This window comes from Sus scrofa, chromosome 3, assembly GCF_000003025.6.
Source record: "Sus scrofa isolate TJ Tabasco breed Duroc chromosome 3, Sscrofa11.1, whole genome shotgun sequence".
Lineage (NCBI taxonomy): Eukaryota > Metazoa > Chordata > Mammalia > Artiodactyla > Suidae > Sus > Sus scrofa.
Genome location: NC_010445.4, coordinates 76,639,274 through 76,654,507, shown reverse-complemented (window position 1 = coordinate 76,654,507; position 15,234 = coordinate 76,639,274). Strand labels below are relative to the sequence as shown.

The following is a 15,234-nucleotide window of genomic DNA, read 5'->3' as shown; positions in this document are numbered from 1 at the left end:
TTCTTAGTTCATACCACTGTGGTTTGAAAAGATGCTTTGCTATGTTTTCAATCATCTTAAATTCATTAAGGCTTGTTTTATGGCCTAATATATGCTCTATACTGCGGAATAGTCTATGGGTACTTGAGAAGAATTTTTTGTTGTTGCTTTTGGATGGAATGTTCTGTATTTATCAAGTTCACATGGTTTAACATGTTGGTTAAGACTGATGTTTCCTTGTTGATTTTCTGTCTGGATGATTTATCTATTGATGAAAGTGGAATATTAAAGTCCCCTACTATTACTGTATTGCTATCTATTTCTCTCTTTAGGTCTGTTAATATTTGCTTTATACATTTAGGTGCTCCTATGTCTGATACAAAAACATTTACAAATATTATATCCTCTTATAAGACTAACCTATAATGACCTATAGTATTGATCTATACCTATCATTATGTAATGCTCTTCTTTGTTCTTATTATAGTCTTGATTTTAAAGTCTAATTTCATCTGTTGTAAGTATAGCTTATCCCAGCGTTCTTTTGATTTTCATGTCATGTAATATCTTTTTCCATTATTTCACTTTCAATCTCTGTGTGTCCTCACATCAGACTTGACTTTCTTGTAGGCAGCACATAGGATGGGTCTAGAGAGACATTATAATTAAAATGTCAAAAGTTAAAAACAAGAAGAAAACCTTAAAAGCAGTAAGAGAAAAGCAACTTGTCACATACAAAGGAACTATTTTAAGACCAGGTGATTTTCAGCAGAAACTTTGTAGGCTAGAAGGGAGCAGCATGATATATTCAAAGTGCTTAAGAAAAAATTTTCAACCAAGAGTACTGTATACCCGGCAAAACTGTCCTTCAGAAAAGGAGAAATACAAAGTTTTTTTTCAGATAAGCAAAAGTTAAAGAAGCTTGATATCATGAAACCAGCACTACAAGAAATGTTAAAGGGACTTATTTATTTTTTTGGCTGCACCAGTGACATGTGGAAATTCTCAGGCCAGGGTTTGAACATGTGCCATTGGGTTGATCTGAGCTGCTGCAATGACAATGCCAGATCCTTAACCCACTGTGCAACAAGAGAATTCCTTAAAGGAACTTCTTTAGATTGAATAGAAAGGGCATCAATTAGTAACAGAAAAACATATGAACGATAAACCTCACTGGTAAATCTCACTGGTAAAGGGGTTTGTGTGTGTGGGGTGTGTGTGTGTGTGTGTATACACACAGTAAAATTTAGAATAACCTAATGTAAAGGTGGATTAATCACCTGTAAAGCTAGTATGAAGGTTAAAATAACTATAACTACCATAATTAGGTAAGGGATACACAAAATAAAAAGAAGTAAAATATTACATAAAAAAACAGAAAACATAGTGGGGGATGATTAAAAGTATAGACTTTTAGAAGGTGTTCGAACTTAAGTTATAATCAACTTAAAATGCTATTCTAAACCTAAGTTGTTATATTAAGCCTCATGGTAGCACAAAGCAAAAACCCACAGTAGATATAGAAGGTGGGAAAGTAATCTAATCCTTTCACCAAAAAAAATTATCAAATCACAAAGGAAGAGGTCAAGAGAAGAAAGGAACAGAGAAACTACCAAACAGCAAATAATTTAACACAATGGCAATAAGTTTATAAAAATATGTTTTTAATACAGAATTATACATATAATTATTTTAAATGGAAATGGACTAAACTCTTCAATCAAAAGGCAGAGTAGCTGAAGGTGTATTTTTAAATGGGTTTTAGAGAAGTACTGGTAGGATGCAGAGCGATATTTTAGTTCCTCTCTAAAGAGAAACACGTTCACACACACACAGATGTACACAGTTATACAATCATCTGTGTGTAGACGTATAGAAACATATGGAAGGACACATGATGCTTTCTTTTGTTGGGACCATGGCATGATGTGGTTGAATCGTGTCTCTCCCAAATTCACATGGAGTCCTAATCTCTTCCTTTAGAACATGGACTTAAGTGGGGACAGGTCTTTACAGAGGTAATTAAGTTCAAATTTGGCCATTAGAGTGGGCCTTGATCCAGTATGACTGATAAATATCCTCGTATAAAGGGAAATTAGGACACAGAGATACACCTAAAGGGAAGGTGTGATTTCTTCATGGAAAGGGGAAGAAAGGCCATCAAACAAAAGGTGAAGTGAATTCACGGTTTATTAAATTCACTATGGTATAGTCCTGGCAACCTAGCACAGGGAGATGCTCATTTTTATACTTTTGTAGTGCATGACATTTTTATGACTGTGTATTACTTTCGTAATAATCAGAGCCCTCTCCCAAAACTTTTGGGGAAAAGACATGAGAAGAAGAGACATAATGAGAGGAAAAGTGTACAAGGCCTGACTACCACATAACTGGTTTTATTCTTCTTTTATAAATTGATGGAGCCTGCCTCCTCCTACTCTCCACCTGCCAACCCTGCCCTTGAGGTGGGGGTCAGCTTGTCTCGAAGGAAACCCTAGCAGTGGTGGCTGCTCCAGTTGAGGAGATGGGAGGGCCCTGATTGGCAAGGTCATAGCTGGTGGTACAAGATGTCACCAGGGTCCTCTCCTTTCATTCCACCCATCTGGTTCAGGCCTAAACAAAGCCATATTTCTAACCCTCTCACCTTACAAATCAGAAAGCCCAGCAGGCCTGCAAGCCGCTGGCACTCTCACAAGCTCTGGCCCCTTGTTCACGTGGACCCTACTGTGATAGCCTGCTCAAAAACCACGCTCAGATAACAAACCGCCCCGAGTCCCCAGGAAACAGAACCCCCCCCCATCAACACTTCCTTCCCAGGGAAGATCTCCTGATTTCCTGGGAGTGGGTGAGCGGCAGGGAGAAACAGAGGCCTCTGAGATGAGGCCAGAGTCTCACCCAAAAGGCCACAGAAAGGGGGCTGGAAGTTCAGGACGGCAGCTCTGCAGGGCAAGTCATGTACCCTGAGGGATCAGTCAGCCCGGGGCCCTTCACAAGGGCTGTTAAGGGATCTAGGAGGGCCAGCAAGGAATTGAAACCTAACTTAGAATTCTAGTTTAGAACCATAGAGAGGTTAAGAAAAGGAAATCTCAATACACAGGTAGTAGGTCTACATACTCACAAAACATCCGCAATGGCTTCAGCCTCCTGTGCTTCCAAAGATGTCTTCTTCAGCTCTCGATATTTCCTGGGGTCCCAGAATAGAGGGGGACTGAGGAAGGAACGAGCATTTTGAAACACCTCCCGGGCACTGCACTGTAACAACAGTGTCAACTGCAATCATATGATCCAGTGACACGCAGAAGGTGGATATGATCCCACTTGTTCCACCTGCAGAAAGCCAGGCTCAGAAGGGTGATTGACGTCCCTTGCCCAAGGGCTAATGACTAGTAATGAGAGAAAGACTGTCCAGGGACTGAGTGAACACAGTTTCTCTATGCCTGCTTCCTCACTGGTAAAGTAGAAATGAGCCCTCTCCTCCGCAGAGGGCTGAGGAAATGACGGAGGCAGTGAGCCCAGTTCCGGGCTGAGCACGCAGGGCAGCAGGTGCCAAGCTCATCGAGGAAGCCCGATCGGCCCAAGAGAACTGGGAGGACTGGGCAAGGCTCGTGCCTGGTGCCCACCTGTCAAGCCTGCAATCAGGGAGGGGGTGAGCAGAGCCATCAGTGAGGCCCAGCCAGGACCTGGGCTCTGTAGTCCATCACCTGGTAGGTCCTCACCTTCTGTCACTGCACGTGTTTTCTAAGCCTCAGTTCTTCACCTCCAAATATAGATGGCAGGAGGGTCGTGGCCCGGGAGGTGGTGGGAGGGTCAGGTAAGATCTTAGGACTCCTTCTCCCTGCGACGTGTCCTCCAAGTTCTCTCTTTTTTTTTTAAAATTGGAGCAATTTATTCAGGATTAATTGTCGTAAGTAAATGCATACGTATGCATCATGCTCTCTTGCCGGTATTATTTCTTTACTTCACCAGTTCTTTGGAGCAGTCCCGTAATTCCTTTACCGTCAAACGTCTTGAGGACAAGCTTCACATTTGACATTATTTCCTCCATGTTGACTCTTCGCCCCCATAATCCAGGTTGTGCCTCTCCCGGTCTAACGAAAAGGGCTCCCACGAGGTTCTCTCATCATCTCTTACTCACCCATCTCCATGGCTTCTCTTCCCTCACTTTTTCATTTTTGGCATCTCCTGCTGCGTTTCACCTTTGCCAGTGGTCTGGAGAAGTAATCCCTTTTGATAAAGAGTCGAGAATAGTATGGAGGCCCCTCTGCACGTCTCTTTTTAAGGCCCTTATTACTTGGTTCTCTAGAGAAGAAGCTGAAACCTTCTTCTGTGACCCTTAAAAGACCCCACACTTTATTTCCTCCAGGGGATTGTCCCTGTAACTTTTAAGCATCCAAAGAGCTCATTTGGAACTGAAAATGGGCCAAATATCAGTGAAATCGAACTGCTCCGTGGAGACCAAAGATCTTGCAGTTTTAACAACCGTGTTCTGTGAGAAACTATCTTCCAAACCGCCCCCCCCCCCACACATGCACACTCTTAAGATTCATCAGGAACCGGTGGAAAACAGCTCAGAGGAAGTACAGCTGTACCCTCCGAGGAGCACGCGTGGAGGAAGCCAGGCTGAGGAAGAGGGGGTGTTCCCTGGGCGGTGACATACAGCATTCTTTTCACTTGAGGCATCCAAGCCTGAGGCGCTGCAGTCTCCCCTGGGGAATATGACATAATCATAGGCGGGAAGAGCCTCACAACAACAGACCAGTGTCCACACATCCTTCTCCAAAGGAAACCCCTTCCCATCCTGTGTGCGAAGCTCCCACGGCCGCGGAGGCTCCAATGCCAACCTGCCTCCAGCCAGACAAAATAGCCCAAAGCCAGTGATCTGATAGGATGTATTTATATTTACATGGTACATTGTAAAGCAATGGCTACATTGGTCATACATATTAGAAACCATAAAAAAAGGTTAAGAACTAAAATGTACATCATACACTTGTATATATATTTTTTACACAGAGGTAAAAAGGCTTATTATAAAAAAATCAATACAACGGGGCTTTTAGTACACAGGTAAAGAAGGAATTATGCTTCAGGCACTTTAATCTGTTAATGTGAGCAAAACAGCTTGGTGGGTGGGGGGTGGGAGGTGGTCAGCGGTGGGGAGGGGCTTCCAAACAGAAAATCTTTTGTTACTGCTTTGTTACCACAGATACAAAAATAAAATCTGAAATAATTTCTCTTGGATGATTGACGTCAGTATGGCAAAGCTGATGTTCAGCTGCAGTGTGGCAATTAGAGAGAGACGTATTTACACAAATGTCCCCATGGCTGTCCTTGTGCCCTCAACCGCTACCTTCTTCACAAACCAAAAAGAATACGTGGAGTAAGATTCACGAGCGTTACCTCTTCAGAGGGGTAGAAAAGGACAAGGGGTAAAGGAAGACAGAAACAGATGATGACTCGACAGAGATGACCAACAAAAAGCAGCCAGGATGTGTGTATTCTTACTAAATAAATAGGGGCACTTGAACTGAGGTCTAACCAAACATACATTAGTGTTGTGCTTTGTAGAGAGGAGACCTTGAGAAAGACCCTGAGGAAATGCCTCAGGACAGGGGGGAAAGACGGTCTCTTGGCGGTGGGAGGCTGGCTGAAGCCCTTCTAGATGTTCTCCAGGCTGGGAAGCGGCTCTTTTCTTGCATCATCAGATTAATAGCTCCTTTCCCAAACTGGAAGGCGCAACCAGTCGCTCCATCTAACGAAAATGTCTACCAAAGAGCTCAGAAGCACACTGGGTATTTACATCGATGATCAGAGAAAGAAAGGCGATGGGCTCTCAGGAGAGCTGAAAACATTCCCATGAAGGTAAGCGTGGCTAGCACTTTCCCAATACGATTGGCAGACTGGAGAAAAGTCCCTTTTCTTGGAGACTGATGTCCTGTGGGCCACAGAGGAGGGATGCGGGAAGTGGGGAGGGTGGGATGAGGCCAGGCCCTCGGCTGGCAATGACCACAGGAAGATCCTGGTGGGAAGGACAGCCAGTGCTGACAGGCCTGTCCTCTGTGGTCTCCACGACATCCTGATTGTACTATGGCAGGTACAGGTAACCACTCTCCATTCTACTTTCTGCGGTAAGATTTGGCTACTCCTTGCAATATATTAAAAAAATACTCTTTTCCAGCTAATAATCAGAAGCCTCCTACGTGGCAAGGCGAAAGGGGTAGACCCAGCCTGCTGACCTAACCATCTGTGCACCCCAAGTGGCAGGTCTGGGTTTGGAGTTGCAGGAGAAAGACAGTTAGGCAGCGGAAGGGTTTTTACATATGGCCTTGTTTTCCCCAAGTATAAATGAAGAATCTGGTGATGAGAAATTGAGTCCAAAATGAAAACACAAACACAAACCCATGAACAAAATGCAACCCACCACTCTTCAAATTGATGGTATTTAAAATTTCCCCCAGTTAATAGAAAATAGCCACTGGGGGGGGGGGAGTTCCTATAGTTTTATTTATCACAACCTTAGTGATTCTCAACTGGACCGTGATTGGAGGACACTGGTTTGTGCCTGAAGAGACTATTTGCTTTGCAAAACCATGAGCAGAATTTCTTACTTCATGAGCATTTTCTTCGAATATTGCTAAATTTTTACAAGTGGTGGTGACATAATTTTAAAAAGTTCTACTTTAGGGGTAAGTGGGGAGGCTCAGAGAAACCTGAAATCCCCTTTCTAGCCCTGGTCTGAGAGGATGTGATGCAGTTAAGAGAATTTTCCTGATTCTCCCAAGTTAATCTGAAGTTAAGGCTCAATTCTCAGTCATTTCACGATTAAATGTTTTGTATCAGTGAATGACAGCTTTTGGGAGAAGTGAGGGGGGAAATGGGAGATGATGGGCTCAAGAGAGAAAATGCAGCTCACATGGGAAATTCGGCTTCAGAAAAGTTAAAGCGATCTCGGGAGAAGTTAAACTAGCTCACCTTCTATACAGAATAACTGACTGCAGGTTAAAAGACGTCTGGGAGGCTTTTCATCATTCCGACATCCCATTTCCACAGGAACCCGAGGAAGCGTTCGCAAGAGGGAGGCTGAACCAGGACAAAGATGGTCTTCGGAGCTCTCGGGGGGGAAAAAAAAACCACCGACAAAACCCACCCCAAATCAGCAGTTCCCACTGTAGGCGCCTTTGAACTGGAAGAGGTGGGGAGAAAGGATGAGAAATCGACACCTGTATGAGACAGTCAGCTTGAATATACAGACTGTTAGTAATACACGAGCGTCCAGGCGGAGGGTCCCTTCCTTGGAACACTGTGTGTGCGTGCGTGGGTGGAGCCGGGGCAGAGAGGGTGGCGGGGGTGCAGCGTCCACCAGGCAGGGGCCCCAGGCTGGAAGGGTGCCTCCGGTACCGGGGAGCCGGGGAGAGATGAGAGGATGAAGAAGACAAGTCCCCGTGGGGCTGTGGCTGGAGGAAGGGGAGGGAGGGAAACCGCGTCACACGGCCGCTTTGTGCTTCCCTCCGCAGCACCTGCACATCACTCCGCAGTGGTAGCAGGCTCGCAGGGGCAGGTAACAGCACATACAAGGGGCCAAGAAAGACAAGGCAATAAGAGCCATCCACCGGAGGCAAAACTTCTCGTCGCTAGTATCGCACGAGCACGGGTCTGTATAGTCTCCCTCGGGGTCCGACATACAGTGATAGAGCATGCTGTCCGCACACCACATACAGCTCACCCGGCGGATGCAAGTTCTCACGGAGTCGGGTGCGTCCTGACAGTGGCCCCTCCGGTTCTCCTCGTGGTTGAACATGTCCCGACAATACTCGCACCGGGAGCGCTCCCCGTCCTCCTTCCGCCGCCGGGACTTGCCCCGGGAGGGCTGGGTCTTGATCACGTTGCCCCCGCGCCCTTTGGGGTCCTCGCCGAGGCCAAAGTCTGAGGAGTCCACGTAGGGGTAGTTGTAGTCATGCTTGGGGACCTCGCCCTTGGCAAAGCGCACGTAGGAGTCCGCGTCCTCCGAGGGGTCCAGGTATTTGCCCCTCACGGGCGCGTGCCGGTAATCCTCGTAGCCCGTCATCCAGATCTTCTCCCTGGGGTTGATGCGCACGATCTCCTCGTCGTCATCCGGGAAGCTCACCTGGCGGTAGGGCCTTGGCATCGGCTGCCGCAGAAGAAAAAGACGTTCGTTTGTACCAGTGCCTCAACCAATCCATCAACCAACCTCCAGTATGCATCTTTCACCTTGGCAAAAGGGATCTCTTTAAGAAACTCACCCATCCTGTAATTACTGTACAGCTTAGGGTGAAAGATGTATTTCCAATTGTCTCAATCCCTTCCTGGGTCAGGAAATCAACTTAACGGGCATTGGAAGAGTTTCTCCCTGTTTTGTTGAAGTATTACCCTCTGTCCGGGGAAGTATACACACTGTTAAGAATCAAGGGTGAATTTTCAGAAGCTGGACATGCCCAGATCGAAAAAGCAGAACTGGAGGCCCTCCCTGGGATATCCTCATCTCCCTTCAGTGACCTCTGACCACCTAAGGTGACAGTGACTGCTATCCTGATTTCTAATGGCTTACTTTCACCTGTTTTGAAACAGTGTGCTCTCTTTTGTAAGATTGGCTGTTTTTTTTTTTTTTTTTTCCAGTGAAGCAAAAGAACATTGGAGTGTGTTGCATGTTTTAAGGTATGTTCATTTGTTACCTTTGTGTACATCTGTAACGTGCACTGGGCCACAATACTAAATGCATATCTCACTTTGGGCCATGCTCAAAAAAGCAAAAGTGGACACTAGAAATTATGAGGCTCACAGGGACCTTGTCATCTGGTTGGGAAGGTAAGATGCTGGGATATGCAAAACCTAAGAGTGCAGGCTCCAGAGGCCAACTGCCTGGGTTCAAATCCTGCCAGGATCTATTTGACACATAGCAGCAGAGCTAAGATCTGAGCCCTGGGGGAAGGCCTGATTCAGAGCCACACCTTTTAGCCTTCAGACCAACCTGCGTTTTCCCTTAGGGTCAATCAGTCATCTCTGCAGTCAGGCTGGCTCTGGTGTGCACCAGTGCCTTGTCCAGAGAGACAGGCACTAAATAGTGGATTCAGGTAAGCCTGCCTTGCACCAGGCATCCCAGTTGTGGAAGACAATTGAGAGTTTCCACCTTTGAAGCCCTCTGAGCATAAAGGCTTTTTTTTTTTTTTGTCTTTTTGCCTTTTTTCTAGGGCCGCTTCCATGGCATATGGAGGTTCCCAGGATAGGGGTCAAATCGGAGCAGTAGCTGCCAGCCTATGCCAGAGCCACAGCAACGCGGGATCTGAGCCACATCTGCAACCTACACCACAGCTCACGGCAATGCCGGATCCTTAACCCACTGAGCAAGGCCAGGAACCGAACCTGCAACCTCATGGTTCCTAGTCAGATTCGTTAACCACTGTGCCACAACGGGGACTCCATGAGCATAAAGGCTTTTTAAGGAGTGAGGAGCATAGCTCTGAATAAACCCATTGGAGTGGAAACTTCCTAGCAAATTGCTAAGCCTCAGACTCCATTTCTCTTGACTATCAAACTGAACAGGGCTATTGTGAGAATGAAGAGAAAGAATCTATGCAGTGTCAGCACAGGGCCTGTCACATAGGACACACTTGATACCTGTTGCCAATGTCCTCCTTATAATATTGTCATAGAGTTTATCACATGGTAATTAGGCGTATCCATCACTTTCCACAAAATCGTGAGCTCCTGGAGGGCAGGGGCCATGTCTTGCAGGCGTTGCCCTAATTCCTGCCAAATTCTTGATGTCAGAGTTTCCCTGACTTTGGAAAAATCACAACCCTGCAGTACTTCAAAACAAATCTTGGGAGTTGACATAGACTTTGCTAATGATTTATTTTGCAAAGTAAGGAGAGTCAAAAAGTCAGTTCCCATTTACTGCTACCTTAATGTGATTTTAAAATAGAACATTTTAGTGCCAAAATATTAGGAAGCACACACTTAGATGATTTGGAAAGAAGAGTCATATATATCTATCTTTACGTTAAAAACCCCAGGTGCCTCATGCTTCTTCTCTTTTCAAAGCAGACTGGTGGCCACATCTTACTACCTGGGCCCCAGGCTATGGCCCACAGTTCGGGAACCTCTCTGAAAAACAGCCGCTTGGTAAATATTTGCTGAATTACTGAATTCCAGCTACAGCTCCCCAAGAAAGCCGGGGTCTGCAGCCCAAGATGCCAGGGTGCCTGAGCCAAGGGTACAGTATTCTGTGGTCCTGATCATGGCTTGGCTCTGTGCTTTCACACAAAGCCAGGAGGCCCTTTGGACAGAGAAAGGTACGAGGCAGTGTGGCACCTTGGGTGAGGAGAGACGGGCATTTGAATCTTGTGCCACTAGGGACCCTCCCTAGGCCGCAGCCTCCTCATCTATAAAGTGGGGATGCAGAGGACCAGCTTGCGGGTAACCTGTGTGCATTAAAGGAGATAAAGCATGTGAAGGGTCTGGCAAGGTGTCTGGCACACAGAGCACTCGGAGTAAGGGTGAGTCGCCCCCACCCCTCCGATGAGGGGGTGGGGGTACAAAGCGGGAGAACTGAAGAGGCCTAGGCTCGGGCACGTGGCTGAACGGGAAGGGGAGGAGGCTGTTCCAGAATCTCAAGCCACCCACCCCCTGGCCTCTGAGGCATGAGATGGCTGCTCACCTGTTCGAGGTGATAGTGGTCCGTGGGGTAAGGGTCGTGGAGGTGGCCCAGGGTATAAATCCTCCGGTGCTCACAGGATGTGGGGGAGGAGATCGTCCGCGTAGGTTGTTCCCTCTTCTGAGACGAATTTGAAGAACTGTCTGTAGCTGTCTGTGTAGAATGAGGTACCCATGAGTTAATTAAAAAAAAAAAAAAACAAAAAACGAAAACAAAACCCAAAACCAAACCCACACAAAAATTCTAACACACCGTCTACTCTGACCTGTGGTGTCTTGCTGGACTTCCCGACATCCTGAGTTTATCTTGGCCTGAAGGGCCAGGTCGTCTAAACACGGCGGGCAGAGAAACCAGCCACCAGACCCTGGAAAGCTGGGTTTGTTTTCTCAAATGTGGGAGCAGGCCTGGCTCTGGGGAGGGGCTCACCGCTCCAGGCCCCCTGCTGGCGCACTCCCGTTTGATCAAGAATGGTACCCGTTTGTGGCCCAGGCTGTGGGGTCCTCGGGTAAGCAGAGAAGATGCATGCAAGCAAATATCAAACCCAAGTGTTTCTTTGTGGGGCTCCCTCCAGCCTGGGAAAGTCTGAGATAAGGATGTCTCGCAGGGGCATTCTGGGTACTGACTTTCCAGGAAGAAATTTTACAATCCTCTCCAGATGTCTTGCACTCAGGGATGAAGGCCACCATCTCTGAGGGTGAGTGCAGAGCAGTTTTCCCAGGAGAGTTCAGAATGGAGCCTCCAGGACAGTCTCTTTGGAAGGTGGTCAGATATCAGGATGGATTATGGCCTTCCAGTATACCCACCACCTAGGTGCTTCGTGCTCCCAGCCTGTGCCGCCCTCCACAACCCTATGGCCCAGCAGCCACATGCTCATAAAAGGCTTTGCCAAGTACAACTGGCACCTGCCTTAAAAGACCAGGGGCCCCTCGGAACCCCCATTCCATTTTCCACATCCTTAGAATGATGGACCCTTCTCTCTTTTTCTTTTTTGCTCTGCCTGTGGTGTGCCAAAGTTCCTGAACCAGTGATCAAACTTGTGCCACAGCAGTGACAATGCTGGATCCTTAACCCACTGAGCCACCAGGGAACTCCTCCCATCTTTCTTTTATCCACAAATAAATAAAAAGGTTTTCCTTAATATCTAGATGTCCTCTTTCTAGTAAGTATCTAGGAACTTCTGGTAAAAAACCTAGCTGCTTCTCACTTTTACATTCCCCTTATCTCATTTGCTTATTTTTTTATTTTATTGTTATTTTGTTAGTGTCACAGAGCCTTCTGGGGGCAAGGCAAGGTTAAAACAAGTAAGTCTTATGAAAGTTATTTCTACCCCTCCCCATTAAAGTAATAAACGCACAGAAAAACTGGACCACAAGTATTCAGGAAAAAGACAAGACACCCATATTTCCATTATGCAGCACAACCACTGTTCATTTTTAAAACTTGGTGGATATGTACAGCATTCCTTTGGATTTTTCTTTAACTCTGGTTGGTCCATGTGATGTGGGGCTGTTTCCCATCCCACAATCACATCAACGAATTCAGATTCAGCACACAGTACTCTCTGAGGCAATACAGAGATTTCTGATGGCGAGGTCAGAAGAGATGCTGTCTCTGTCGCTGAAGTTAAGGTCTAAGAGTCCTGTCAGTGTAGAATTGTGGTGAAGGGCAGGGAAAGAACCTATCTGAGGATATGAAGTGAAGCAAAACCAAGGGAAGAAGGGCTCCACAGATACCACTGGAGCTTCGGGATCCAGCCAAGCCTGAATGAATCTTAATCTACCCTAGGATGTCCCAAAGCTAAGAGCCAATTCCCTTTGGTAACTTAACCCAGAATGCGTTGAGTTTGTCTTTTGCATGCACTTTCCCTCATTCCTGACTCCTTTTCTGTGGCAGCTGTTCCACTTGCATCACATTCCCAGCCTCTTTCTTGCTGTGCTCACTCCTCGCCACAGCAGGGGGACTGGAACAGGGCGTTCGATGCCTGCTATTTTCCTTCTCTGCCTATTGGGGGCCACCCAACTAGCTCGTAGCATGTGCTGGTCATCATTCTTGAGACTGTGAGATCCACTTGGAGGTCAAGGGCCCAGCCCACCACGGGGAGGGTGTGGAGACCCAGCGCACACATGCCCAGTGGTGCAGGTCTATCTAATCCTAGGGTTCAGCCCTGGGATGTCCCCTTCCCACGAATGTAAGTCAGGATAAACATCATCAGTAATGAAGGGTCTCCGATCTTTTTTTCTCAGTCAGTTCAGAACTCAGGTAAGAGTTGCTATTTACTCCTCAAATCCCAGTAACTAAAGGAAATGAAATGGATACACATGAATTTTTACTCTCTTCCAAACTCTGGTCTGTCCTCCAACCCTCACCCACCCTTTCCTTATGTCTTTGCAGGTACTGCCTCCCTCTCAACACCTGAGTGATTGTAATAGCACGACACGCAACCCTGAACAGTCTCAGGTTGATCCTGCTGGATATAGCACAGGGAACTTTATCTAGTCACTTATAATGGAATATGATGGAGGGAAATGTGAGAAAAAGAATGTATATATATGTGTGACTGGGTCCTTCTACTGTACAGCAGAAATTGACAGAACATTCCAAACCAATTATAATGGACAAAAAAATAAAAATCATTTAAAAAAATAAATTTGATCGTAAGAAAAGAGAAAACCTGGGAGTTCCCGTCGTGGCTCAGTGGTTAACGAACCCGACTAGTATCCATGAGGATGCAGGTTCGATCCCTGGCCTTGCTCAGAGGGTTAAGGATCTGGCGTTGCTGTGGGCTGTGGTGTAGGCCAGCAGCTGTAGCTCTGATTTGACCTCCAGCCTGGAAACCTCCATATGCCATGGGTACGGCCCTAAAGTGACAAAAAAGAAAAAGAAAAAGAAAAAAAAAAAAAAAAAAAAGGGAGAGAGAGAAGACAAAACCTAAAAAACAAACAAACAAAAAGTCTCAGGTTATGTGAGGGCTTATGACATGCCAGGCCCTGGCTACATGTGAACACGACGGCAGGTAAAATACCTTCTCTGCCTCACACAGAGGAAAACGCAGACTCTGAGAAGTCTGGGATTCTGCTGACTGTGGCAGGCAGCCCCTGCCCACCAAGCTCAGGGGGGATCTCTCTGCACCACATTGCTGCTTCTCCAGCCCAGCAGAGCCCAGGCTAATGCCTGCTCTGTGTTAACCTTGGCGAGATTAACACAAGCACAACTCTTCCAAGTTAAGAAGGTTTGTCCTGATTCATACAAACCCAGGAGGTAAGGGGGCGGTATCTCATGACACAAAGGTTTCTCCAGATCTCAATAAATACTCTGTGAATGAGTAGATAAGGGCCCTTTGGTGTGATTCAAACTTCAAGGGTTAAATTAACTCTTATCCAACACCCATGTGACAGCCACGTCTCGGGTCAGAAGCTACCCTGGGACTGAACACTGAACTATGCACTCAGCATTTAGTTCTCAGAAACCCAGTTAATGCATCACGGTCTCCTCGGCATTAGTCATCTGTTCACTGGAATCCCTCCTGATTTCTGTGACCTGTGTCCAGGTTAACAATGTATGGAAAGTCATTCTGAGAAACCAGGCACACCCGTATTTCCCAGTATTCCTCAGCCAATCAGATGCCCCCTTCTGACGCACCCATCCTTCCTCCCCAGCTGGACCAGCCTCTTCCCACAGCAGAGTCAAATGCGGAACTTCCTGGACAATTTTCTGACAGTTTAGAGAACATGAGACCCAGAAAGGCCTTTCCACATCTCCTAAACTGATGACAAATCTGGACAGAGGAGTGGGGAGACCAGGAGCCTGAGGCGTGTCTGCCATTCATCGCCTCCTGTGGGGAGGTACCAGGCCAGCCCCCGCCCTCTGCACCGGACTGCCCTGGGTTTGTCTGGACCCTGGAGGAAGAGCATGTAGGAGGGGTGGTCTCGGAAACCAAGGGTCATTTCACACCTCTGCTATCGGACAAATCTTGCCAAGCGGCGAGTGACCAACCTACTAACAAAAGTGATACACTATCAGGGCATCTCCAAGAGAGATGTGGGGAAAAGCTTTGCACCACATGCGCCTTGGAACTGGTGCCCCCTTGACTGCTCCTGAAGAAAAGCAGCCAGCAAGCTGTGCCCACAGGCACATCAACCAGCAAGATTCTAGAATGTGTCTCCTTTACTTGTGTGCACACGCTAATAACTCCCACCAACCTACTGATCTGAGAGTGTCACCTTGGAAAGAGTGGCTGAGCTTCTAGCTTGCCTCGCTGGCAGGGCGGGGGTGGGAGTGGGCAGGGAATCTTGGAACTCCTGCAGGTTTGAGCTCCAGCAGTACAGAAGCAGAAGTCCTCTGTGCTTGGACCGCAGGCTCCTTAGTGGGGTGGCTTGAGTGGCAGGCTTTCAGAGAGAGAAATCAGAGCCAGACTCTGATGACACTCATGTGAACAAGGCCAGACACTGCCACTGCCACTTGCAAATGTGCCCTCCAGAAAAATTTGTCTCTGGTTTTGGGTTTGACTCTGACTCAATATCAGTGCCCATTGTTAAAAAGATGTCCAATTAAGGAGTCCGCAACCTAATAAGAGGCCTGAACAA

General features: G+C 46.9%; 1 protein-coding gene across 4 annotated transcripts in view; it reads right to left on the bottom strand.

Moving 5' to 3' along the window:
* The window catches only part of SPRED2 (sprouty related EVH1 domain containing 2), a 122,007-nt gene continuing 111,628 nt past the window's right edge, over nucleotides 4,856–15,234 (bottom strand). For all 4 annotated transcript variants that reach the window (XM_021087442.1, XM_021087443.1, XM_021087444.1 and 1 more), the window contains 2 exons: nucleotides 10,655–10,804; nucleotides 4,856–8,128 (listed from right to left, as the gene is read on the bottom strand). In XM_021087442.1, coding sequence (XP_020943101.1) covers nucleotides 7,463–8,128; nucleotides 10,655–10,804 — 816 coding nt within the window. In that variant the 3' untranslated portion in view covers nucleotides 4,856–7,462. The remainder of the gene's footprint in view (nucleotides 8,129–10,654; nucleotides 10,805–15,234) is intronic.